The 26631-nt window shown below is 43.5% G+C and overlaps 2 protein-coding genes across 3 annotated transcripts in view; one reads left to right on the top strand and one right to left on the bottom strand.

Annotated features, from left to right (window-relative positions):
* The first annotated feature begins 6270 nt into the window (after nt 1-6270).
* Nucleotides 6271-21106, top strand: FRMD7 (FERM domain containing 7). Its single transcript, XM_088665199.1, has 9 exons — nt 6271-6388; nt 8582-8679; nt 9743-9857; nt 10970-11117; nt 12824-12919; nt 14479-14642; nt 15117-15185; nt 16194-16269; nt 17337-21106. Exons 1-9 carry the CDS (start codon nt 6336-6338, stop codon nt 18393-18395), a joined length of 1878 nt encoding a protein of 625 aa, XP_088521325.1. The 5' UTR covers nt 6271-6335; the 3' UTR covers nt 18396-21106.
* Nucleotides 20573-26631, bottom strand: part of STK26 (serine/threonine kinase 26) — a 61413-nt gene continuing 55354 nt past the window's right edge. Inside the window, exons 9-12 of one of the 2 annotated variants that reach the window (XM_035102018.3) lie at nt 26343-26436; nt 23363-23425; nt 23146-23282; nt 20573-22857 (exon numbers count right to left, since the gene is read on the bottom strand). In XM_035102018.3, coding sequence (XP_034957909.1) covers nt 22833-22857; nt 23146-23282; nt 23363-23425; nt 26343-26436 — 319 coding nt within the window. In that variant the 3' untranslated portion in view covers nt 20573-22832. Of the gene's footprint in view, nt 22858-23137; nt 23283-23362; nt 23426-26342; nt 26437-26631 lie in introns of both variants that reach the window. The other variant, XM_035102019.3, reaches the window with a different exon arrangement.

The raw sequence follows: 26631 nt of genomic DNA, 5'->3' as shown, positions 1-26631 counted from the left end.
CATTCAAAAAGTTCCTTCTGAAAGTCCAGGCCATCAAGTGTGTGTGGTGGAGTCTCCTTCTTTGGAGGTCTTTAAGCAGAGGCTTGACAGGCATATGTCAAGAATGCTTTGATGGTGTTTCCTGCTCGGCAGGGGGTTGGACTGGATGGCCCTTGTGGTCTCTTCCAACTCTATCATTCTATGATTCTAGGTGATGTTGTGGCTACAGGCATCCTGTTCATCTCAGATTTCATGGGAACTGAACAGAGCAGGAAGTGGAACAGAATGTATTTCCAAAAACATCAGACACCGAGTTTATATCCAAACTGGTTATAGTCTCATTTTTAAATTCTTCTTCATGTCCTATCATTCTTGTGTCCCTTTATGAAAAGAGCAATTGTCAAACTTCTTATACACAGCCTTATATTTTACACTCTCTTCACAATTGACAGTCCTCAGTCTCAAAGAGATAAACAAATTCCTTTCTATTGTGATGTCATAATGACGACTCACTGCTTCCTCCCAGGACCCGACTCCAGCTTCCAGGGGGATTTTCCCGAGTCCAAATTGGAATTATTATTTTTCAGGGATTTTAATAAAATTAACTCCAATCCATGGTAATTAATAGGTTCTTTTCCATTTTCCGGCTATGGGCAAATGAACTGCATTACTGTCCTCTCAATGGGGGAGATCAACTTCTCCTCCCATGGCCAATTCATTCCAATTAAGAAAATCTTTCTTAAATTTCTCCTTTGACTCACGGTATCCAATATCTTAATTTTTTTCCAATTTTAAGGAAGAACCGATCGCTGTTGCCTGGCAGGATCACAGCTTCGTGTCTCCAAGATAGCTATGCTCCGTTGCGCCGCGGTAGCTCAAACCCCCCTGCTTTCTTGCCACCCAAAAATAGGCTAGCCGAGGGAGGGGGAGCTCGCTTCTGGCACCTGCCGGATCCACATCCCCAAAATGCTCAATTCGGGGTGTCTTCTGGGGGGCTGCTGCACTGGAGCAGTTCCCCCTTGCCTCGGGAGCACCACGTTCTCCTCAGCTGAGGAGAACAGCGCCCACCATTGCTGCGTGATCGGCCGGAAGTCTGCAAATACTGTTTTCAAGTACATATTGAATATTAATAATGATGGAGACAGGTGAGCCTTGCTAGGGAGAGCATTCCACACCCAGGGAGTCACCACTGAGAAGGCCCTTTCATGGGTCACCACCAACAAGGCCGCAGTGGCCAATTGCAGAGTTTGAGGTGGTTTGTTTTGGGGAAGGTGCTGTTGCAGGCATTCCTGCATCTCATCCACAAACATCTTCTGACCTGAGGTGGTGATGAATGTTTCTTTCTGCACAACTGCTCCCTTTCAGATCTTGACTCTTTGGTCCAAGAATTAAAGTGTGTTAACTGTGTTGGGTTCAAAAGGAGGATTCAAAGGACACACAAGCAGAGTCTTCTCTCCCATTTAAGGAGAACAGGGAGAGAACTTCTGGTTTGTGTACTGGACACTTCTGGGACTGCAGGTTGTGGTTGCATAAGTGGAACAGGAATTTCTGGGCTCCAGCTAAGTGCCCTATAACAAATTACATGTAAGGTGTCTCTTTATGTTTAAACAAAAATGGATTAAAATGATTTCTTTTTTAAAAAAAAGAAAGAATTGGATAGTAGTTAGTGTTGGTCTAGGACCTGTGAGACTCAGAACCATAAAGCCCACTGGGTGACCTTGGTCCCGTCCCTGTTTCTTAGCCTAACCTACTTCACAATATTGTGTAAAGATGAATTGGAAAGGCCTAGAGAACCACGTACATTGAGCTTGAAGGAAAAGTGGAAAATAAATGAAACAAACAAAAGTTCCTGATCTACTGTACTGAAACAATATTGTTAATCTTCTTGATCCCTGTGTTGTTTACCTGGCTGGCTTCCCCCCTCCCCTCTTTCCCTTCCAATAGCAAAAGTCTTCTGGCAAAACATTGTTCAACTTAAGCTGCAGCCACCTGAACCTCACAGAGAAGGAATACTTTGGGCTGGAGTTCTGGAGTTCTGCAGGGCATAATGTAAGTGAAGGCATTTTGAATCAACTTATAGGAATGTCACTGAAGACAGATTGTATATGAGGTGCTCAGTGGTACCACTTCAGATGCTGGGTTATGTATTGTTCTGACTGAATGCCCCTCCACTGAAATGAAATGAAATCCCTGTATACTAGCATGTGCAGTCATGCAAGGGTTACTGAAAATTCTGCGCTCTCAATTGCTGAATTCTGCAACCTCCATAAACAGTGCAAGAAAAGGAAGTGCATGTCTCCTTATTTTGAGTAATTCTTCTATTTATGGGGAAGTGAATGCCTTCCTCCCTCCCCACCAAAGGATTCCAAGGCCACCCCAAAGAGCTATGAACCAAATGGCCATAGTTGCCAAGTCTCCCGTATTCCCCGGGAAACCCCCGTTTTTCCAGCCGTTCCCAGCTGGAAAAATGGATTTTTTTGTTTTTTCCCGGTTTACTTACCGGCCGGGGGAGGCTCCTTCTGTGCATGTCTGGAATCTCCGGACATGCGCAGAAGCGATTTCTGGCGCGACGGTCATTTTGGAACTGGGCGGAGCAGGCTCAGAAGCGACTTCTGATGCTGCTCTGCCCAGTTCCAAAATGGCCACAGCGTGACTTCTGGCACGGCGGCCATTTTGGAACTGGGCAGAGCATGCTCAGAAGCAACTTCTGGTGCTGCTGTACCCAGTTCCAAAATGGCGGCAGTGCTACTTCCGGTCTGCTGATCCCTTATTTTTCTGGCAGGAACATGGCAGGTATGCAAATGGCACATTATTAAATTTCATAAGAGGATTGACAGATTTTCAGAACATGCTGTTTTTGAAGCCATCAATTCTGGAAAGTTAAAAATGAATACCTAAAGCAGTGATTCCCAAGCTTTTTAAGGACAATGCCCACTTTGTTCCATAAGCTCATCCCCAATGCCCCCTACTCTATGCAAAACCTTATTTATAATAGTGTTTATAACCCACTGAGGAAAAGAATAACACCCTGAAATTCAAAACAGCAACAATTAATTGCACATTCACTCAAAATCCAATCAAAAGTATTTAATTTAATCAATTCAACAAAACTGATGAATTTTATCCAGTGATGCCAGTTTGTCAAAGGCTTATTGATATCCATTTATGCCTCCAGCCAGCTCCTCAGCTGCCCCCTTGCTTCTCAGCGCCTCCTAGGTAATCCTACGGCCTCTGGGGGTCACCACTGCAAACCACAGCTATAATTATATATGGGGCCAACAAGCTGAGTGGGGAATACATCCAACCCCTGAGCCATCTGAAGGCTGCCCTGTATAGGGAAGTTTTTAAATCAGGGGTCACCAAACTTCAGGCCAGTGCCTGCAGCGCCGATTGTGCGGTGGGCTGGAGGGTGGGGGAGGGCGTGGGAGCATGCACCCATACGCTTGCACACACACACTATTTCCAGCACACTTCCAGGTCGCAGGAGCACCGGAAATAGCTTATGTGCATGCACATGGGCCTCCTCTGACCCAGAAGTGTGCCGGAAATGACGCTTGCACATGCACACGAGCTATTTCCGGTGCTCCTGTGACCCGGAAATGGGCAGCCACGCCACATCACGCCGGTAAGAGCGGGCAGCGGATATCCAGCCCCCGGGCCGTAGTCTGGGGATCCCCGTTTTAAATATTTAATGTTTAATTATGTTTTTATATATGTAGGAAGCGGCCCAGTCAGAGTGGCTGGGTAATAATAATAATAATAATAATAATAATAATAATAATAATAATAATATAGGGTGTCCCTATTTTCATCAGAGAAATGTTGGGGGGGGGGTGATGTTGTTGTTTTAACATACATAAACACAAGCTTTCTGCTAGCCTTCCTAAATGTGCTTTTTTGCCGGAGGTACAATTGACTTTCTGGATGGGGGAGGCTCTGCCTGGCCTCTTTGCTTTCTAAGCAGAGCTATTTAAAGTCTACTCCATTTGAAATGGCTCCCCAGCCACACAAAGAAAGATGCACACAAGCAGCCAAGGCTGTGTTGTTTTTGCTCCCTTTTCTTTCCCACTGGTGAAAATTCTATTTCACCCAAACAGATCCCAAGTCTCCAGAAGGGAAATCCAGATTTGGAGGGTGGAGAGGGAGAAGCAGGGAATCTAAGTGGCTCAGAGCATCAGTGGTCCAGCTCTGCATCATAAAGACAACAATGGAGGCCATTGACTTCTCTTTTGCTTCATTAACTTGCTAGAGTGCAGTGCGGGTAAAAACAGGGCTCTGCATTTATAAGGAGCAAAAGCAGTGAATCTCTGCCTGTCTGCTGAAAGGCTGTTTTTCCTCCTCAGAAACCATTCAAGGAACATCACTCAAGGATATCCATCAGTACGCTGATTAACTGGGCTGCATTGTTCTTCAGCTGCCAGGGGCTGATGAGTCTATGCATGCAGCAGAATGAGACGGTAGAGTCCTGATGTGGTTGGACAGACTGTACCACTTCACAATCAAGTGTGAAGAAGGCTTAACAAATTTTTTTTTAGCTCTGTTAAAATATAGCTGAAACTAGACAACCAGCATAGCGGAGTCCCCCTACCTTCCTGAAGCATTTCTATTCCATTTGCAGGGAGGGTACTGTTGTTACAGCTGTGTAAACACCATACATTTAAAAGCACACCCACCCAAGAACCCTGGGAACTCTAGTTTGTTACAGGTGCCGGGAATTGTAGCTCTGTTAGGAGTGAACTTCCGTATATGTAGTGAACTTACAATATATGTAGATATGTACACAACATACAGTTAAAGCACATTTAAATCACACACCCGGCCAAGAATCCAGGGAACTGTAATTCACTCCTCACGAACCAAGAATTCCCAGCACCCTTAACAAACTACAGTTCCCAGGATTCTCTGGCGGAAGCCATGTGCTTTAAATGTATTGGGTGTACACAGCCCTGGATGGTCAGGATCAGCCCAAGATCTTCTATGCTGCTTTTTTGTATTCCTACAGGCCTGGCTGGAACTTCTGAAGCCTATAACAAAGCAGATTAAAAGTAAGTATTTTTGTTATATATGCATTTTTTATAAAAATAATAATTCTAAAGCAACACCCAAGGGACGGCAGGGAGATGGAGCACTGATCCAGGGCTCTTCTGGCTCACCTTCTCCTCTCCCCATCAATGGCACCTAGGCCACATCCACAACACACATTTTAAAGCACTATGATACAACTTTAAACAGCCGTGTCTTCCTCCACAGAATCTGGGGAGCTGCACTTCGTTGAGGGTGCATTAGGAGGCTCCTATTCCCCTCCCAAAGCTGCAATTCCCAGAGTTCCCTGTGAAGAGGGATTGATTGTTAAACCACTCAGCAGAATTGCAGCTGTCAGAGGGGAGCATGAAACATTACCAAAATATAATATAATATGGAGAAACCCCCCTAACTCTAATGCTGTTGGGTGGTTGGCAAAGCTGGCTCAAAACACTTGGGTGCCTGAGGTGACCAACAAAATGGTGTCCCTGCAAGAAGGGGTGAAGGAAGATCCACATCAGGAACAGGGTGTGGGGGAGAGACAAAGATTGACATTGGGATTGGCTGCCCAGTAAACCCTGCTGCCTGAGGCATTTGCCTTATCTTGCCTCATGGGTGGGCCAGCCCTGTATAAAGATTTACATCCGGATCGGCTGCCCCTGAGGCATTTGCCTCACCCTGGCGGGTGGGCAATTACACTAGACTTTTTAAAACAGTGATGTATCTGCAGCAGCCAGCAGGCATCTTCCATGTGTCCTTGGTTGCACCCAGATCTGACAGTCACTTTGCTTTCTGGGCATGAAATGTTTCTATAGACCAAGACTGGGGAACCTGCGGCCCTCTAGTTGCTGGACCCCAACTGCCAGCTGCCCCTGCAGCCAGCATGGGGGTGGTTTCATTTATTTACTTATTGCATTTATATCCCACCTTTTCCTCCAAGGAGCTCAGAACAACCCTGTGAGGTAGGTTAGCTTGAGAGAGAGTTGCTGCTCCAAGGTCACCTAGTGAGCTTCATGGCTGGGTGGGGGTCTCAGCATGGGTCTCCCAGGTCACAGTCCAGTCCAACATGCTAACCACTGTGCCCCACTGGATGGAGGCCAGAGCATTTCTGTCTCAGATCAGGCTTCTCCCATGCCTGGATGTAGCATTTTAGAGCCATGGGGGAATCAGTTCAGCACATGGAGATGATGGGCAGGTGTCTAGAGCGCTCAGAAAAGCTGATTCCACAGGCTGTGTGCAAATGAAGAGATTTGTAAATGTTCCCGACAGACCTTTGAAACCAAACTTATGAAGATGTTGTGTTTTAAGATCCTAAGGAAGTTCTTTTCAAATTTATGGTGAAATTTTTCCCAGTGGATCCGGGCCAGCTGAGAGAAGAGCTGACAAGGTATGTTTTATTTTTACACAGCCTCTTGGTTTTGTTTTTGCATTTGTTACATTTAGAAATAATTTCATTTAGGGTTTTTATGAATGGGGGTTTCATTAAATGCTTAAAATAATTCAAAACGTTCCTTTCCCTGACCTTTTATGTAACTGGCAAATGCAGTGTTTGAGGTATGAAAGCTAGGAGCTAAATGGTACCTTAAACCTAGGTTATGGGCGCAACAACAGAATGTCTAGGCGTACTTTTTTAATAACAAGAACAAAAGGTGAAAATGAATGAACTGCAGCCTATATATTATATTCACCTTTCACACGGTCTAGTCCTCATCTGAAGACAGCAAAAACAAAAACAAAGCTATGCTTCCCCTGCTTACCCATATAATATTCTTAAGAGGGCCTTTTCTCCAATCTTCAGAGAGTGGCTGGAAGTGGGGAGGCAGAAAAAGGTTCTCCTCTCCTTCCACTCTGCAGTTTTAATCTGAAATCTCTTTGGTGCATTACTGTCCAGAACTCAGAAACTGCTTGTGCTAATGAAATTCCTTATCTCAAAACACACCTAGAACAATGGGAGTTTTAAATGCTGGGCAAAAACACTAAATCAGCCTTTACCAGCCTGGTCCCCTCCATATGTTTTTCACCTCAACTCAGACCAGCCTCAGCCTATATATAGCTATGCAGGCTGGAGCTGATGGGAATTATAATCCAAAACATCTGGAGAGCATTGTCTAAATAATACATAACTTCATTCTTCATTTTATATCTATATATCTCCATCTAGGTGTTGTTGCATTTGAGACAATGAAGCTATGGTGATGATAATATTTATTTATTATTAAAATGATTTATTATATTTACATCCCACATTTCCTCCAAATAGCTCAAGGCTTCATAACTGGGTGGGGATCTGAACCGTTGTCTCCAGGGTCTTAGTCCAACACTCTAACTAACCGCTAACCAGACTGGCTGCTATCAGTATAGCTACTGACTATTTTCAGGACACTTGGAACTGCTTGCATAAGCATAGTTTCTCGTGGGTGGTGCATTTTTGCTCCCCATGAATGCAAGCGTCCTTAAAGTATAGAAGCTTGGTAAAAGGTGCAGTAAAAATCAACACTTTGAATGCACTGGCCCAAACCCCTACACAGGAAGGGGGCCATATCTGTACTTCACAATTGCACAACAAGTAGCGCAGAAACTGGGACTAGGCATTCGGTTCAGCATCCTGCAGGACCCGTAGCTTTCATTTAAAGAGAAATCCACGGTTCTAGCCCATAAGATGTTGAAGATAGGTTTGAAAGAGTGCACAGCAACCAATGAGACTGCAGAAGCTGGATGGGAGGGGCAAAGCAGTTAAGCAGGATGTGTAGCCATTTAGACACAAGGCTTAAGTGGCAGGGATAACTCCCTTGCCCCTTCTGCCTTCCCAGCGAGAGCAGATAAACAATTGGCAATAAACAAATTTATGCAGATACACTTGAACTGAATACTTTGAGAATCCTTCTTTTATTCTTGCACATGAATCTAAGACAAACTAAACAAATTAGATCTTCGATTCCTGACGGCCTGTAAACCAGTCACCGTGGTTTTACTGATGATGTGCTGTTCAGGTTGATATTGTCGCCTGCCACCACAATCTCAGAGCCGTGCAAGATTCCAGGAGTTCCAGGAGCTTACCCAGGGTTCCGTTTCCTTTGGAATGAGGGACTGTGGTGTCTTTATGATATATGGTTTATTTACACATATATGCAACCTGAGCCTACCACAGAGGGGCTCACAGCCTTGGATTCAAGCGGAAATCAAGCATGGCTCTGACTCTCTGCCTTCCAAGCCTGCTGCCTTGTCTCCAGCTTCTAGTTCACATAACCCAACTCTACACCATGGCTTTTGTCTTTCCAGCTCCCAGCGAGCTGAGGGAGGGGGCCCCCACCCATTTGGTGTCTGGAACAGAGCTACTTCGTTTGTTACCTCTCAGCTAGATGAACCCATATCTGTCTCGGTGCATCTCACGAATACAGAACGATGCCTGATAAATTGCAGAATTGTTTTAGTCAAGATAAACAAGGGTTGATGCGTGATATGTATTTGTGTGTTTTGGCATATGACCACTAGAAAAGGGTCTTACCCTCACATCTGCTTTGGGGCAGGGAAATTTTGAGGGTGGTCTTCCTATCAGTAACATATCTGAAATGGTTTTTAGATACCTGTTCACTCTCCAAATCAAGAAGGATCTGGCCTGTGCAAGACTTCCTTGCAGCGATAACAGCTCGGCCCTGATGGTATCGCACCTTTTGCAGTGTACGTACAGCATTGGCCTGGACATCAGAAGTCTATACGAGGCTGACAAAATGCAAAAGTGTCCACAGGGGTCTTGAACCTGCAAATGTTAAGTAAGATGTGAGCCATTCAGCTTTTCTCAGCCTTGCATGGCAAGCTGAACACGTCGAAATTCCTCTTCACAGCTCCTGAAACAATATGTGGATGGAAATGCAATTTGTGCTTCACTGAATTTTGTGAGACTGTTCTCCAACCAAATAATGTGCCCCAAAGTATGTATAGCAAGAGAAAGTGTGCATAAGGATGCATGCCTTAATGACGACAACAAACATATATGCTTGCAAAAATGTATATATCAGAGTAAATGTGTATACCAGGAGGAATTTGGATTAAGAGGCAGATTAATTTTCATGAGGACTTAAAAAAAAAGCTTTGCAAGCTGATGCGAAAATGTAGGGAACTGAACTAAAATGAGAAACTGAAATTGACATCCTGAACCACAATTTTGCATTTTGTTCCAGGCCCAGCCACTGTCTTTCTTGGGTCTGGTTGGTTGTTTAGGGTTAAAAAAAAAAAAGTTCCAGCAAGCCTGTCGACTCTATGACTCAAGGTCTTCCAAAAATGCAGTACTTGCTTTCTTCTATGTAGTCTGCACATAATCTAAATTCATTGCATATATTTTTGCAACTAAAAAGTGCTTCTTGAGAAGCCAGGTTCATTTTGAAAAGAAAAGCTCATTGCAGATTGATTCTGCATTATGTCATTTTGAAAGCAGATGTTGGCAATCCCTGCAATGGGAGACATATTCACACCTGCCCAACGGCATTGTGGGTGGGCATATTCCAAGACTGCAATTGCCACTTCCTTCTTCATTCACCTGGGGCATGTGGAAAGAGGAAATGGCATGGGCCACCTAACCAAGGGGAGGGTTTTCAAGTGCACATCAAGCAACCACAACCACCAAGATGGAAAGCCACATGATGAGGACGAGCATGAACAATTCCAGATTGAGAAAAGCTATATTTTTGTGCTATAAACCAGTTAGTGTGTATGCAGCCTAAGTTTGTATGGTTTCACATTGCAGCGGCCCTGGGAGATTATCACGAAGAAATGGATCAAAAGCACCTGGAAACACACAAATATTTACTAAACCAAGAGTGTTTGGTGAACAAGATCGTGCATTACCACAAGAAACATATGTAAGTCCTTCTTTTTTAACTGCTTGCCACTTCCACCTTTGGCAGAACAGAACCTGGAAGCACCACTGTGGCTGCTGTGTTCTGCAATTAAGTTCTGTGCACAGAAAATGTGGGTTCTACAAATTGTATAAGTTAGGCAAATGAATTCTGTAGCTGCCCTCCCCCTTCAAGGACTACAAACCTTATTCAACTATTTTCTTGGTTTCTGAAATCTCAGCAAACATTATTTGTGTGCCTCTGTGAGTTTCTAGCTCTTCACACGAAAAACAAAACAAAACAGAGATTCTCAGGGAGTTGTATGGCGTTTATATCCTGTTCTGTGCCTTCTGCGGAGTATTTGCCAATCAAGTGTTTTCTTCTATCAAAGCAGCAGTCTGAGATGTTCTTTAATAATGTTTTGTTTTTACATTTCATAATGTTGAAATGATGGTTGTTCTTCCCCACATTTAGATCTGACTTTTCCACCGTGATGTTCATGGTGGTGTTCATTTATCCACACCACCAGCCTGGGTTAATCTGAGAGAGGGTTACTGGCCCAATGTCCCCAACTGAGCTTTGCAGACCAAGCGGTGATTTGAACCCAGGTCTGCTGTCCAAATCTGACAACCGCCCCAGACCCTGTGATCATCATCTGAGGCCCTTTTTTGTGTGCTTCCTCCAGAAGAGGTCTGGAGGCTGGCAACATGAGAATGGGCCTTTTTTGCAGTGGCTCCCTGTTCGTGGTATGCTCTCCCACAGGGAGGCTCACCTGGTGCCTTCATTACATATCTTTAAGCACCAGGCAAAAACATTCCTCTTCTCCTAGGGCTTTGGCTAATTAAACTGTAGCCTTTTGAACTGTGGTGGGGAGTATTGTTATTGTTTGTTATTATGATATATATTTCTATATCCTTATTTTGTAAACTGCCCTGTGATCCTCAGATGAATGGCAGTATAGAAATTTAATCATAATCAATGACTACAACAACACTCTACAAGGATACTCATGGTCAGGAAAAGCACCCCACATATCTGGACTGTGGGGGATTTGAATGTGGAGATGGGGGGGGGGGAATCCCCTGGATGAGCCCTTACTTGATGGTGGTGCTGGAATGCTAATATTTTCTTTCTAGAGGCAAAACTCCTGCTGAATCAGATGTGCAGCTCTTGGACATAGCGAGGAAGCTAGAGATGTATGGGATCAGGCCCCATCCAGCCAGTGACGGCGAAGGGACCCAGATCAATCTGGCTGTCACTCACATGGGAGTCCTGGTTTTGCGGGTAAGGAGAAAAGCTTCTCCTGTCAATGTTTCAGGAGGTAAATGCAAAGTTGCTACAGTTAACGGCATTCATAGCAAGCAAAGCCCCTTAGTGCTGCTGAAGCACTGCTTTTCTGCAATATGTCAAAACAAATTTAAAACAGAGATTCCACACATCACTTCATATGATGCTTTAAAAAATATATGCAGTGCCCTTCTGTATGGCCCAAATCCTTCTATAATGAGTATTCAGTTGCCTGTTCCATTCAGCCAAGGTCACTTGTATTGTTAATCAAAAGCTTCCTGCTTGCAGGTTCAGCTCATGGTATTAGCTTCCTGTTGAACATGGAAGGAGAAATTAGTGATGAATCTTGGGTTTGTGCTTCAGCTTCTCGCTGCTCTGGGCTCACCCCTGCTGCCATTGCTGTTTAAAAGAAGAGCCAGACTCTTTCTCCAGCACCCTTTGATGTGGGCGTCTCCAATTCTGACTTCCCCTGGTAAACCAAAATGCTCTAATGTCAAAACTTGGCATTACATGGTAGCTAGACATCGCTTGACCATATAATCTTCTGCCAAAAATAGTCACCTAATTTTGGGGCAATTACATTGTACTGAGACTCCACAGCATATTTGCAGAGCAAATACATAGTTTGGTTGGTGTTTGCTGTGTAATGTGGGCACTGAAAGGCCCAGGCAGACACACTTCCAACTGGGGAAGAAGCCAGAAAATGAAATCACGACCAGAGTTTTCTCAAGCTCAGGAGAACTAAACCTTCCCAGGTCAAGAAGAAATGGCAGAGAACATAGGTTTGCATGTATGCCGGTCTCAGAGCAGTGAGAGACTCCAGGGGTGGCTGTGCTTACCTAGGGTTCAGTTTCCTTTGAATGAAGGTCAGAGGAGACTGTGGTGTCTTTAGATATGCATGTTTATTTACACTTATTATATACAACCTGAGCATAGGATGGAACACAGATCTTTACCCATTAGGTTTCCAGGGAAGCCCTAAGTTCAAAGCCTTGGGTCCAGCACAGAGTAGACATGCCTCCTGTCTCCAGCTTCTAGCATCAGCCCCCAAACTCACACATAAGCAGAAACCCCCTTGACCAGGTGTTCTTCCCCTTAGGATGAGGTGGCATGTAGCCAGGTGAGGTGGGAAAGGCCCACCCATTTGTTTCTATCACAACAGAGCAATGCCTTTGGAGATGGTAAATACCGGTAGCAGTACTTAACTGGCCTGCCAATGCCAGTAGCTTAACAAAGGAAATGGTTTTGCTGGCTCAACAGTCTCTTCTACTTAGACAGGCAAGTTTGTCAGAATTACATACAAAAACGCATTTCTTAGGAGAAATTTGCAATACAGTGCTGATGAATTTTCCCTTGCAAAAGAAATGTTCAAAATCACTTCATATGTGCAGTGAAATGAATTAAAAAATGAACAATGGAAAAGAACCAAAATGGACTGATCCATCCAACCCCATTTTGGAAGAACAGCCCCAAACAGGCTGTTATTTGGGACTAATGCTACAATATTGTGATGGACCCCCTCCCTTTCCCCCTTCTTTTTGCATGCTGTTAACCCCAAACATTATTATTTTTCACTGTCAAACACTGGAGAGTTCTCCCACCACACCAACTGCAGGGTGCAAACAACAACCATGTTGCACCATCCTAGCCCAAAATGGCCTCCTCTTGTGTAACTCACACAGTGTGCCTATTTTTCTCCTCAGGGCAATACGAAGATTAACACCTTCAACTGGTCCAAAATTCGCAAGTTGAGCTTCAAGCGGAAGCATTTCCTGATCAAACTCCATGCCAACATTTCAGTAAGGCCTAGGAAACTCTCTTCCCTCGTGTAGTTTTGTAGAAACACAAGTTGGCTTAAAGTATAAATTTATTTACCTCTGGTCCCTTCTGTGGTCTGTCTAATGTGGAGGCTGGCACTGCACTGGAATATGTTTCTTCACATGGGACCATACTCCTCTTGAGAAGTCATTAGTGGCACTGCATTAATTCCACACAACACTGCATGACCAGTGACATCAAACATACTGGAAGTTCAGCATGACCAAGAGACAGAATTTCCAAAATGCCTTTCAAGCGTTTTCTATAACCTCACATAGCAAACTGGCCTGATTTATACCTGTAACCACAACGTTTTCTAAGGGTTTTCATTAACCTACTGGAAATAGAATCAAAGAAACAATGGAGTAAACGAAAAGCGGGTTCATTGATCCGGTGCATTTCCTACCCTACTGGTCCTCCTTCCACAGTGTAATTCAGAGAACAGTGATTGAGAATTCAGATGTTCTATCTCTCTTGTCTCTTAAGAAACAGAACAGGTAGCTATTATGCTCCACTTTTCACTGAATTTCCCTGAGTGTCTGAAATGCATCAGATCAATAAACCGGTTTTTTTTTTGGGGGGGGGGCTTTTGTTGCTTTTTGTCTCATATACCTAGCCTCTCATACACCTAGCCAACATATGCATAGCTGTGCATATTGGTGCACAGGATAAACAGGAGAGAGTAGGCTGACCCACCCACTGACAGACATGGTGGTCTGCTTCCACCTCCCATTGCAATGGCATCCTCAAACTGCAGTGATTTACTTCTTCTCCATAGAGAAATGAATGGCAGCCATTCGATAAAATCAAGGGGGGCACCGGGGTTGCAGGCAGGCCATGAGGATGAAGCTAAATCTGTTCCCTGTTTCATTAATAAACAGTGTTCAGTGTTTAGATTATTGGTATAGGCAGTGTTTTTTTTCTAAAAAAAAGTTTAGGGGGATTCTCATTTTCCTATTCATATTGAAATACTGCCCCTCAATGAGGCCAAACTTAAGTTCACAAAATGTTTAGGGTATGTGTCCCCCTGGGGAAAAAAGCCCTGGGTCTAGGACTTGGGAGACCCAGGTTCAAATCCCTGATCACTCACTCGCTCATTCACTCACTGGGCGACTTTGGGCCAATTTTATATCTCCACCTAATCTTCCTCACAGAATTATTGTGAGGATTGCAAAGAGGATGTAGAAGCAGAGAAATGTGTGCTGCCATGAACTGCTTGGAGGAATGAGGGGGTATAATACAATAGCAACTTTGGAACAGAGATGAGGAATTTCCTGATATTGCTGATTATTAACTGCATTGACGGGAGATGGAGACCCAACAACCTCTGGAAGGTGTTCTTCCTTTCCCCAATTCATCATCTCAACAGGTAGGCTAGGCTGAGAGAAGTTGGACTAGAAGTTGGAGAGAAGTGAGCTTCATAACTAAGTGGAGATTTGAACCCTGATCTTTCATGTCTTTGTCCGGCACACTAACCACTACATTACATGACAGTGTGACACATTCTCTCTCTCTCCCCCATCCCTACTCTCTGCCTCAGGCCTTGTGCAAGGATACACTGGAGTTCACCATGGCAAGCCGAGACACTTGCAAAGCCTTCTGGAAGACCTGTGTGGAATACCATGCTTTTTTCCGACTCTCTGAAGAGCCAAAGTCAAAACCCAAAGCCTTTTTGTGCAGCAAGGGCTCCAGTTTCCGATACTGGTAAGATAGGAAGGACATTCTGACCCACAATCATATTCAGGAACTAAGTCAACTGAAACAAATGCATGTTTCTCTCCCCCCACCCCAGTTTATTCCACTACCTTGGGGGTGGTGGAGCCCCCACACACATTGGGGGTGCGGTGCAAGTAATGTAAATCGCCATTATTAATGTTGCCCAACAGAGGAATCCAGCGCAACAGTTGTGCTAGTGAAAAACTCATTGTGTGCTGCAGTTCACACCATCTATCGGGCAACAAAGTTTCCAGCAACCGGCTTATGCATTCGCATAAGCTTGTGCAATGACGTTCCGCTGGCTCAAAACATATTGCCAGAGGAGCAAGTAAAACCCGTCATATATCCTGTGCTTCTGAATTTGCTGCTGCACCGCTGATGTAGTGTAAAAGTGAGCAACAATAGTCTGAGGGAGAGGATGCCACAACTGTCTTCATTTATTTCCTGTCCTTAATATGGCAGCGGAAGGACTCAGCGGCAGCTGCTGGAACATGGAATAAAAGGAAAACTGAAGAGCCTGCCCTTTGAGAGGTATGATCTTTCCACAATAAGAACTCCCGCCTTCTTGCCAGGGTCCTGTTTGATGCCCTCCCTTCAAATTAAAAGTATGGCAGTGAAGTTCTCAAGAACAGAGTTGCTCCATATATAATTCCAGTAGGAATTTACTCAGAGTTGACCTACTTTGTGAATTTGTGAAAAGTATATCAATCTTCTAAATGCACAAGTGCTTTTCTTAAATCCTATTGCTTTCAAAGGGAAAACTAGCATTTTAAATTTTTTTGGCAGCAGCCACCCTGTGTTGGTACCTGCCTGCTTTTTATTGGAAGACCACTCCATTGGTTAAGTGTCACCACCGATAAGGCCCTCCTCCTCCATACTGCAGATAAGTTAACTTCTGTGCAAGGTTACATGGTCTGCAGAAGCTCTCCAGCCGATTGTACTGAACTAGGAAACCTGCATGGGAGATGGTGGAATCTTACTAGAATGGGATGTGAAAGACGAACAAGTTAAAGAAGTAATGGTGAAATGGGCAATAGATATAGGTAAACCTATTCAATTAGCGGCATGGGGGAAATGGCCAAAAATCGGAAAAATGAAACAATCTCAACAAAAAAAGAATGTCAAGGTAAGCTATTTGATCATTTAGAATTGGCTAAACTGACAGAGGCAATTAGAGACCAATGCAAACAAAAAATTAAAAAGAATGGGGAAAATATAGTGACTACCTGAAAAAGCAGTGCCCTCAAAATAATACTTTGGCTTGTCTGGACTAAGAAGCATTGCTGCCTCTATCTATGGCAGCAGAGCACAGCCATAAGATAAGATAAAAGCTTTTCTCTACCCACTCTCCGTACCACAAACAATTTTATAAACTTCTAACATTCTAACATCACTTTTCCTCTAAAAATTCAAACAGTGCAAACCTTCTTCACAGGAGAGTCACTCTCCTTGAGCATTTTGGTTGCATGCTTTTATTTCCTTGCCATCAGATTTGAATTATATTGGACATTAACAATTTTCCCTTAATTTCAACTGCAGGAAACACTATCCCTCTCGGTACCATGAGAGACAGTGCCAGTCCTCACCAGACCTACTTACAGATGTTTCCAAACAAGTAAGTCATTTGGTCAGTGGGTAGGGAAGTGCAGAAATATGAGAAAAAGAAAGAAAAAGACTGGATCTCATCTATTTAGATTCAGGCTCTATGTTACTTTGGGGTGCAGGGGGGAACACACCTCCCAAATAACAGGCAGCAGCGCTCCTTTTGCTGCTTCAGTTAGGCCTCCACTCTTTAGTTGATTAAGCCATTAGATCAATCAACTGAAATACTTCAATGAACCAGATGATTTCAAAAACAAAAACAAAAATGTGTAATATATAAAAGGCAGATTTTAAGTGGCATATTAAAAGATGCACACAAGAGTTGCAAATAGGCAGAAGAAAACGAGTTAATTTAAAAACAAGTTTCCTATGACCCTAAAGTACACTCTCACAACAGAGGCAGCCGGCCTCTTAGGCCTCTTCAGGATTCTGATTTTGCCTTCTCCTCCCCTCTAATAGTGAACATAGTTGGGTGTGTGATGGCCAGTTTGGAAGTGAAACAAGGCTACCCAAAAACCAAGAGTTATTTCTACATTTTCGGGGGACTCCTTAGCTATATAGATGTGCATTAAAAGAAAACAAAAACTTTTTTTCTGAAAGGAAACCACCTTGCCTAACAAGCACCTTGTGAACATCCAGTCTGTACAGAATGTTGTCAGCAGACAGGGAAGAGAAGGAAACCAGGGGGAAAGGGAATTGGCTTCAGGCCAAAAGAACTTAGGGAGACTCCCAAGGGTGGGCTTCGTACACCATTCTGTGACTGCACTGCCAAAGAAAGACCATGTCAGCTGGTCCATTGGGGTGAATGGAGAACTGCCCAACCAACCCTAAGCTGACTGCATTTTCAAAAACTTAAGTTCAGTCCAGGGGGAGGCACTGAGTGGCGGCTTCCTCCTCCTTAGTCTAAATGTTGCCCCTGCAAAACTCAGCAGGGTGCAGGAAGAGGGGGCTAAGATGCAAATTAGTTGGTTCCACCCATCATTGGCTCTGGCTCCACCTACTGCTTAGGATCCTTGCATTATGCCCCACCAGCTATAACAACACTGCTCCTTAGGTGAAATTCTGTTCCTCTCTCCCCAGATGGAGGACTTGCGGCTGGTCTATAGCACCATAGGAGGCTACCACAGTGCCAATGGAGTCCACACTTCCGAGCCCATGCTGGACAGCAGGCGGAGGAACTCTGCAGTGGAAGTGATCTTTGCTGATGAATTGGAGCGGTCCAAGCCAGAAGCTGACCCAACGCTGCTGCCCCATTCCCAAAGCAGCTCCACCTTCCCGTTGGTCTACAGAGAGCTGGAGCACAATTGGGAGCCAGCTCACACCTATGAACAATGGGTCCCGCTGACATCCTTCCAGCCCAGCTATAAGCTGGCTGGGAACAGTAAAAGCACCTCTGTGGGCAACATGAGGGAGATGACCCCTAGGCAACAGCTGACTTACACCGACATCCCCTACAGGGGCCCCATCCACCAGCAATTGGACATGGCTTCTCCTCAAGTCTTCTTTTATGTGGACAGGCCTTCCCAGTTTTCCAGGCACACAACAGTGGCAGGCCCTTCTGAGGAAACAGCCAGTGGGGTGAACATGTTTGGTGAATCACCCATGAAGCCTTCCAGGAGAAGCCCAGGCATGGCAAGAACAAGGGTGGCTGAACCAGAGGTCCTGCCCAGAATGACCTACCTTAGCAGCGTTAGCATGGAGCAAGATGACGACGGAAGCGTCTTTGACTACAGCGTTCAAGACCAGACTCCCAAGAGGTCTTGGAGCCAGTCTGACATGAAAATGATCAGATTTCCCTATGGCTCAGAGTTCCGGCCTCTAGGACCTTGCCCTGTCTTGAGCAGCAGGAAGGCTGATATTTTGCAGTACGTGCTGGCCCAGCAAAGGTTCCCAGAACCTCCCAGGGCCCAGCGAACCCTGGAGCGCCATGTGGGCAGCGGGACAGAATCCAGCGACTCTGATTCAGACATGCTGCCGGATTACTTTTCTCTCTATGGGAGGGTGGTGAAAGCACCCAGGGCACGGGTCCGCTTGTCTTCAGGGAGCCTACAGCTGGAGGGGGAGGATGAAGAAGTTTGTCTCGCTACCGCCAACATTGAGGACAGGACTTCACAGGGAGCATCTAATTATTTTACTTAAAACAACAGGACTGGGTTATGCTAGTAGATCTTCGAAGGAGGTCCTTCCTTGATCCTTGGGGTTATGACTGGTTTTGCAGGAATGATTAACTAAAACTTTGGGATTTGATAACAAGAGGAATCTGCCAAAGCAAAGGGCTCTGCAAAAGAAAATAAGTGAGATGTTATATTTTTTAAAAATTTTAAAAGAGGGGAAGTTTACATGTTTTCTCCTTGACATATTCCATACTATGGGGGGCGGGGACAGGATATAGTTCCTAGCATAGAAAACTAGTGTTGTAACAGATATATGGGAATGGCTTATCTTCCCAAATAGATAGCTCATACATCACCAAACAGCTTGGCAGTGTGACATTTTTCTTTTAGGAGAAAGATTAAAAAGGGGGCGATTAGTTTGTTATAATTATCTAAATGATGAAATGATTGGGTGTGTGTCATTTTCTAGCACATATTTAAGTATTCCCTTCTTTCTACATAGGTTCCAGCATGGAGATGTATTGTTTTAAGCCACCAGGTATATGCCACAAGTATTGCTAATAATTCCAAGTGTATCACAAAAAGAAGGAAATTCCTTCAGTAGCACCTTAAAGACCAACTAAGTTTATATTTTGGTATGAGCTTTCGTGTGCATGCACACATAGCTACTGAAGGAATTTTTTTATTTTGCTTCGACTCAGACCAACACGGCTACCTACCTGTAACAAAAAGAAGGGCAAGTGTTATTTTCAAATGCTGAGATCTAGCAATACTAGAGATTTTAGCTAGGGGGTCCCATGGCTAAGTACTACCAATATCTGATTCAAGTTAAATATTGCCTATTAACAGTTCTCAGGCCTGAATGCTTTGCACTTTGGGTCGCTCACTTGTAGAGCATGACGACTAGCAGTGGTCTTTCAAGAGCTTTTAATACATGAACTGTACTGGGATCCCTTCCTTACTTTCCAGATATATCTAAGCAAGTTATAATACACTAGACTGGAAGAAAAAAATAACCTGTCTATCTGGGAATCTCTGCTAACTCCAGGTTCTGCCCAATACCAATAACTACTCAGAATTTCAGGAATCTGCCAGTGGGGTTAAGTGGTCAGTGGACACCACCCAAAGGAAAAGCTAGTCAAGAAGGTCTTTTTGCCTCCTTGTCCTAAATGAAAGCAGAAACCCTGCTTTCAAAAATAGTCCACTCGCTTAAAAGCATACTGATAAACCCAGAGCTGGAAAGAATCCAACAGCTACCTCCCATTGGTGTGGAATTTACTAGGACTTTCTGAAGATGTGATTTAGTAGATTAATAAATATGGAGAGGCAATTCCCTTTATACAGGGTGGCCCCAAAGCAGGTACTGTATACTGCTTTAGAATCCACTTTTTGTTCTTGACTCAAGTTTGCTGTCATTCACAATATCAGTAAAGAAAAAATAATCCTTTTATCTGACTCTCATACCTGAAATTTAACTTCCCCTTTATAAAAACAGTAATTTATTATTTATACCCCGCCCATCTGGCTGAGTCTCCCCAGCCACTCTGGGTGGCTCCCAATTGAATATTAAAACACAGCATTAAATATTAAAAGCGTCCCTAAACAGGGCTGCCTTCAGATGTCTTTTAAAATTAAGATAGCTGCTTATTTCCTTGACATCTGATGGAAGGGTGTTCCACAGGGCAGGTGCTGCTACCGAGAAGGCCCTCTGTCTGGTTCCCTGTAACCTCACTTCTCGCAATGAGGGAACTGCCAGAAGGCCCTCAGTGCTGGATCTCAGTGATCTTTGTTGTGTGTGCATGCATACTTTTGGCACACCCTATATAGATGGGAAGCAGTCTCCTTTGGGGGACAAATGGAGAGAAACCACCATTAAAGAGCCACCTTTTCCACAAAAGAGGCGTTTGTGGGGTGTGCTTTATCTGACTCCATAGTTCCAATGAAGAAGCAGTGGTTACAGAGCTTTCCACACCCATAGCTGGGAGACTTACAAGCTCCAGGCAGCATCTCCAAGGATTCTCCTTTCATCCTTGGAGGAGACCTGGAAGCTCTTATGGCCCGCTTGGCCCACCCTCCCACAGACCATATGTAGGATTGTGCCCAAAAGCATCAAAAAAGAGCAGAATGCTCTTCTTTCCCCTTGAGCACATGACGGCTTTAAAAGTATGGCATCACAGAAATGAGGATGAGGACCAAACAAGATTACAGAACTTAAATATTTATTTCTTTAAACCACTCAACCTTCTGCTGCCCCCTTGCCTGCCCTCCCCCCAGCCCCCCCCCAAAACACTGAAAGGAGCTTCATCTATAAAAAGATTTACAGGCCTAACAGCTACAGAGAAGAGCACAAGAGTTCTGTTTCAGTGATGCAGTTATTTTGTAAAGCTTCAGATCAACTGTATATTTACAATGTTTGCTGCTTTTACATTTATAAAAATATTTTTATTTAATCCATAACATTATTGTTTTCAAAAACTATGCCCAGACTTCCCCCCCTCAGATATAAATTTTAATTGTGTTTCAGTTATATAGCGATGAAAGCTTTTTTTTAAACAAACATTTCTTTAAAATTAAAACAAATGAGTTAAAAGTATTTTTTTTTACAGTGTAGGCACCATTGAAAATAATTGCCCTTGGCATTTCTAAACCACCATCTGTCGCCAGTGTCTTTATGTCTTTATTTATTTTTTTAAGAAATGATGTAATGGCAACTTTTAAACTAAGAAAAAAATATCAGTATTTGCTTGCATTCCTTTAACGCTTTTCAATTTTTGGCAGATATATTTCAAATCCTTTAAAATGACTTTGTGCAAAAACAAAAAAATGTGCAGATCCGAACCATAGAATTAAACACATCCAGACATTTTATCAAAAATAAATTTACACCAACAGTTCCACAGCTAAGGACTGAAATACAACCCCACTTCAAACTTCAGCATAATATACAAACTGTGTTGAAAAAAAAAGGGGGGGGGAGATATTATCCCATCTAAACAGTACCATAAATATATAATTGAAAGCAAGTTTATAATTTTAGCTACCTTTTATGGAAAAAAATCACTCTGTACTGCACAGTACTATCTTTTTGTGACGTAATATCTATAACTCAGTTATTTGCATATTAACTGGTAAATACGTATTTAAAATACATAGGGGTGGGGAAGAGGAATTAAACATGGTAATGCACTGCATGTAAATGTCTTTAAGAACATAAGTGTATAAATATCTTACAGGATAGAACACCACCACACAAAACGCTGGTGTCACACACTTATACCTTCTGGTGAGGTATTTCATCGCATGCCACGGTATTCCCGTAAGTCCCCTGCCCAAAACAAAGCATGAGCTACTTCCCCCTCCCAAATCTTACTAAAGAACGAAGAAATTATTAAATTAAGCCAGATTTCTATGTGTCCATTATTGCAGAAAGCCCCCTGCCCTTCATCTGTATTGCTTTAAAAATTTCCTTACCATGATGAATGACTATTTCAAATCCTGTCCTAAAAGGTAATACGTACAAACTGTACACTAAGCTATATCAGTCACTACATGTTAACTTGCAAAGCTAATGACATATTGCTCTCAAAATGTAGGTGATTTCAGAGATACCTAAAACACTGTGCCCATTTTTCAAAAGGATATTGTTGCGTGGTGGTGGGCCAACTAGGATAAAATATTGGGGGGAGGGTGTGCCAGGAAAGCCCTGCCCTGCATCATTGGTGAAATGACATGGCGACCCCCCCATATGAATGGCATTGCCAACCAACTTTGGGGGGCCTGGCCTGCTCAAATATTTTATCAGGTGTGCCGAAGGGACCTCGGCCCCTAGGAGTTGGCTCCTGCGTTGTTGTAGGTATTATATTTACAGGGGCCTAAATAAAGACTACTATGGTGTTTGAGCAAGTGCTATAGCCACATCCTATAGGTTGAGGTGCTCTCATATATTTTCCTGTAAAAAGCTGTTTTGAAGTCTAGTTTTAGTGACTCAGAAGAGCTGTATCTTATGTGGACATAAAAAGAAACAAGACTTGTCTCTGGAGAGTAACAAAATGTTGTTGAAACACAGCACGTGCACTTCCTATGAACTAAAGTGCATTCTATTGATCTCTGGTCAACCCAGATCCTGCGCACGGAGATTGGCAATTGGTAGCCACCGGTTATATCTAGAAGCAAGGCTGCACCTCACCGTTTTTGTTTTTTGTTTTAAACTGGATTAAATAAGTGAAAACTACAATATTAAAAGTTGCTTTTTACAAAAAAGGATGTCCTGGAAATACAAAAAAGCATGTATACCCATCACAAAATAATGGAGTTAAGTCCTTTCAAATCCGCGATCATCATATATGTTGCAATGATCCAAAAGGCACAAGGAGCTCATGAACAAAGCATTGCCAAGCTTATAGTAGGTTTTGGTGGGCTATTACTGGGTCCATGTGAAACAGCATCACTGATAGAAAGTTTCTTAGGAGGAATCATTAACCGAAAACCTAAGGAGACAAACACAAGAAGAAAGTGCTCAGTTATATCCCAGCTAAGTAGTTAAGAATTTATTTATTTTACAGACTACCAATCCATGTACACTATTCATTTTCCTCACTATCCTCACGTTAACCCTCCCAGACTCTTTCAATCCAGTTCCACCTCCTAAGATTGCTGACAGTGCTTTTTCCATTATCTTCCCTACACTCACACAGAAAGCAGGAAATAAGGTTACAGGCAATGCAGACAGACCCTAAAGAAGAATACAGGTTAAGAAATGAAACCCACATGCTTACTTCTGAAACTTCTCCATAAGTTTCTTCACCATCTTATCAGTGATCCCTGGACATGTCGCTTCTGCCATATTGATGCTTTTTTCAAGTTCTTCAATTGCTTTCTTCCTGCTTGCATTATTGGTGTCTTGCTGCTTAAGCTGAGAGGCAGACAAAAATGGTCAAAATTTTGCAACCTTTATTGTACATGCTTTGGATGTACCTCAAACTGAAAACTCACCTCAGCAAAGACAGGATTGATTATCATTGTTAAACAGCTCAGGGTTTTCATGAGATCTTGGTCCTGGAAAGTTAGAAGATACATTAATCAAACACTTGCTGACAAATAACTGAAATAAGTAGGAGACCAATGAACCAGTTCAAAATGGACAGGACTACATGAGGGGCTCCTCATGTTCACATACAGTGAGGGGGGGAAAGTATTAAATCCCCTGCTAAATTTGCCCGTTTGCCCTCTGATGAAGAAATGACCAGTCCATATTTAATGGTAGGTTTATTGTAGCTGTGAGAGACAGAATAACAACAGGAAAAAACCCCAGAAACCCAGAAGACAAGAGTCAGAGATTGATGTGCATTATAATGAGTGAAATAAATATTTGATCCCCTATCAACCAGCCAGGTGTCAGGCTACCTGGTATCTTCACTGTATGTAACTAGCGGAGATTAGAAGCACCTGCTGTAAGGGAGAGGTCTTACCTATAATCCCAGCTCGTTACAGTACCAAGACCAAAGAGCTGTCCAACGATGTCAGGGACAAGATTGTAGACCTGCCCAAGGCTGGACGGGGCTACAAGACTATTGCCATATTGCCAAGCAGCTTGGTGAGAAGGTGACAACTGTTGGTGCAATAATTTGCAAATGGAAGAAACACAAAATAACTGTCAACCTCCCTTGGTCTGGGGCTCCATGCAAGATCTCATCTTGTGGAGTTGCAATGATCAGGAGAACGGTGATGAAGCAGCCCAGAACTACACTACTTAGGGAGCTGGGTATGTTTAGCCTGGAGAAGAGAAGGTTAAGGGGTGATATGATAGCCATGTTCAAATATATGAAAGGATGTCATATGGAGGAGGGAGAAAGATTGTTTTCTGCTGCTCCAGAGAAGCGGACATGGAGCAATGGATTCAAACTTCAAGAAAGAAGATTCCACCTAAACATTAGGAAGAACTTCCTGACAGCAAGAGCTGTTCGGCAGTGGAATTTGCTGCCAAGGAGTGTGGTGGAGTCTCCTTCTTTGGGTGTCTTTAAGCAGAGGCTTGACAGGCATATGTCAAGAATGCTTTGATGGTGTTTCCTGCTTGGCAGGGGGTTGGACTGGTTGGCCCTTGTGGTCTCTTCCAACTCTATGATTCTATGATACACGGGGGAACTTGTCAATGATCTCAGGGCAGCTGGGACCATAGTCACCATGAAAACAGTTGGTAACACACCACGCCGTGAAGGACTGAGATCTAGCAGAGCTCACAAGGTCACCTTGCTCAAGACAGCACATGTACAGGCCCGTCTGCAGTTTGCCAATGCACATCTGAAATGACCCAGAGGAGAACTGGGTGAAAATTATTGTGGTCAGATGAGACCAAAATCGAGCTCTTTGGCATCAACGCAACTTGCCGTGTTTGGAGGAGGAAGAATGTTGCCTACAGCCCCAAGAACACCATCCCCACCAGCAAACATGGAGGGGGACATATTATGCTTTGGGGGTGTTTTTCTGCTAAGGGGACAGGACACCTTCACCGCATCGAAGGGACGATGGACAGAACCATGTATCATCAAATCTTGGGTGAGCACCTCCTTCCCTCAACCAGAGCATTGAAAATGGGTCGAGGATGGGTATTCCAGCATGACAATGACCCAAAACACACGGCCAGGGCAACAAAGGAGTGGCTCAAGAAGAAGCACATTAAGGTCCTGGAGTGGCCTAGCCAGTCTCCAGACCTTAATCCCATCAAAAATCAGTGGAGGGAGCTGAAGGTTCGGATAGCTACACATCAGCCTCAAAATCTTACTGACTTGGAGAGGATCTGCAAAGAGATGTGTGCAAACCTGGTGGCCACCTTCAAGAAACGTCTGACCTCTGTAATTGCCACCAAGGGTTTTGCCACCAAGTACTAAGTTATCTTTTGCAAAAGGATCAAAAACTTATTTCACTCATTAAAATGCACATCAATCTCTGACTTTTGTCTTCCGGGTTTCTGGGTTTTTTTTTTGCTGTTATTCTGTCTCTCAGCTACAATAAACCTACCATTAAAATTATGGACTGGTCATTTCTTTGCCAGAGGGCAAACAGGCAAATTTAGCAGGGGATCAAATACTTCCCCCCCCTCACTGTATGTGCCTACAGATGTGGAGAAATGTTGGCATAAACTGGGCTCATAAGAGATATAGTCCACAGAGAGATCTGCAGCAACTTTTCTTGCAAGTGCAAACTTGAGTATAACTTATGGCTGTTTTTCCAAAGGTCAGTCCTGAAAGGTGGCCCCCCAAAATGAAGAAAACAACAACAACTACTACTACTACTACTACTACTACTACTGAGTTCACTGTGGCTATGGCTGTAGAGAGGCCAAAGGGGTACTTATATGCTCTGAAATAATCAAATTTATTCTCATCACGATTTTTGCAACTGGAGGGGGGGCTCTACAGTCTGCTCTACAGACTCTTACTTGACAATCTAGTGAGATGCCATTAGCAGCTGAGTACCAATGAGCTCGCTACATTATTAATGAACACCCTGCTTTTCTTTATCAAAATAGACCCAAAATAGCAGCAGTAAATAATGAAAATAATATAAATGTATATGAATGGGGAAAGAAGAGAAAGCTCCATTGGCTCCAAACTGCGGTGTGCCCTCCCAATAAATAAAGTGGTGGAACTACGGTAGGTTAAACACAATTTACAGAAGAGTTAGATAATTTTACACCACAGTTCACTTTTTTATAGCAGTCCTCATAATCCTAGTCTTCATTAATAAAAGTTGTAAGCATCACCACCACCACTATAATCATTGTTCTGATCCTTGCAACTGCAGAGATGAATTTGACCACCCTGAAATGTAGTCAGTATTGCCAGGGAGCAATGCCGTGTATCTACAGAGAGGTGGGGACATTTTTTACTGTTTTACAAACACCAAGTGTCAGCTCTCTGCCTGCGGCAGCTTCCAAAGAGCTGAAAGAATAGAAAGAAATTCTGGCTGGACGTACTGTTCCGTTCTGCAGTTTCTTGGCCTCTGGCTTCTTCCGAACTGTAGTAAAACTCCACTCTGGGTGGGAATTGTTCTCCTTGTTGCTAGACTCCCTAATGGGGAAGGGAAGAAAATGACAAAGCTTTTAAAGAACTGTGCTACCACACCAGAGGTCTGCCATAGTTGAAACCCTTAAATATAAAATTGTGTCAAATGAGGCCAAAATGCTGCAGGTGTGCTTCCAAAGTGGACGCCAATAAACTCTGGACAAAACTCTAGGAAATACTAGGAAATCCAAACCTTGCTCT

The sequence above is a fragment of the Zootoca vivipara genome, chromosome Z2, assembly GCF_965207765.1.
Source record: "Zootoca vivipara chromosome Z2, rZooViv2.hap1.1, whole genome shotgun sequence".
Lineage (NCBI taxonomy): Eukaryota > Metazoa > Chordata > Lepidosauria > Squamata > Lacertidae > Zootoca > Zootoca vivipara.
The sequence above is the reverse complement of the archived record's forward strand: the minus strand, read 5'-3'. Positions and strand labels throughout refer to the sequence as shown.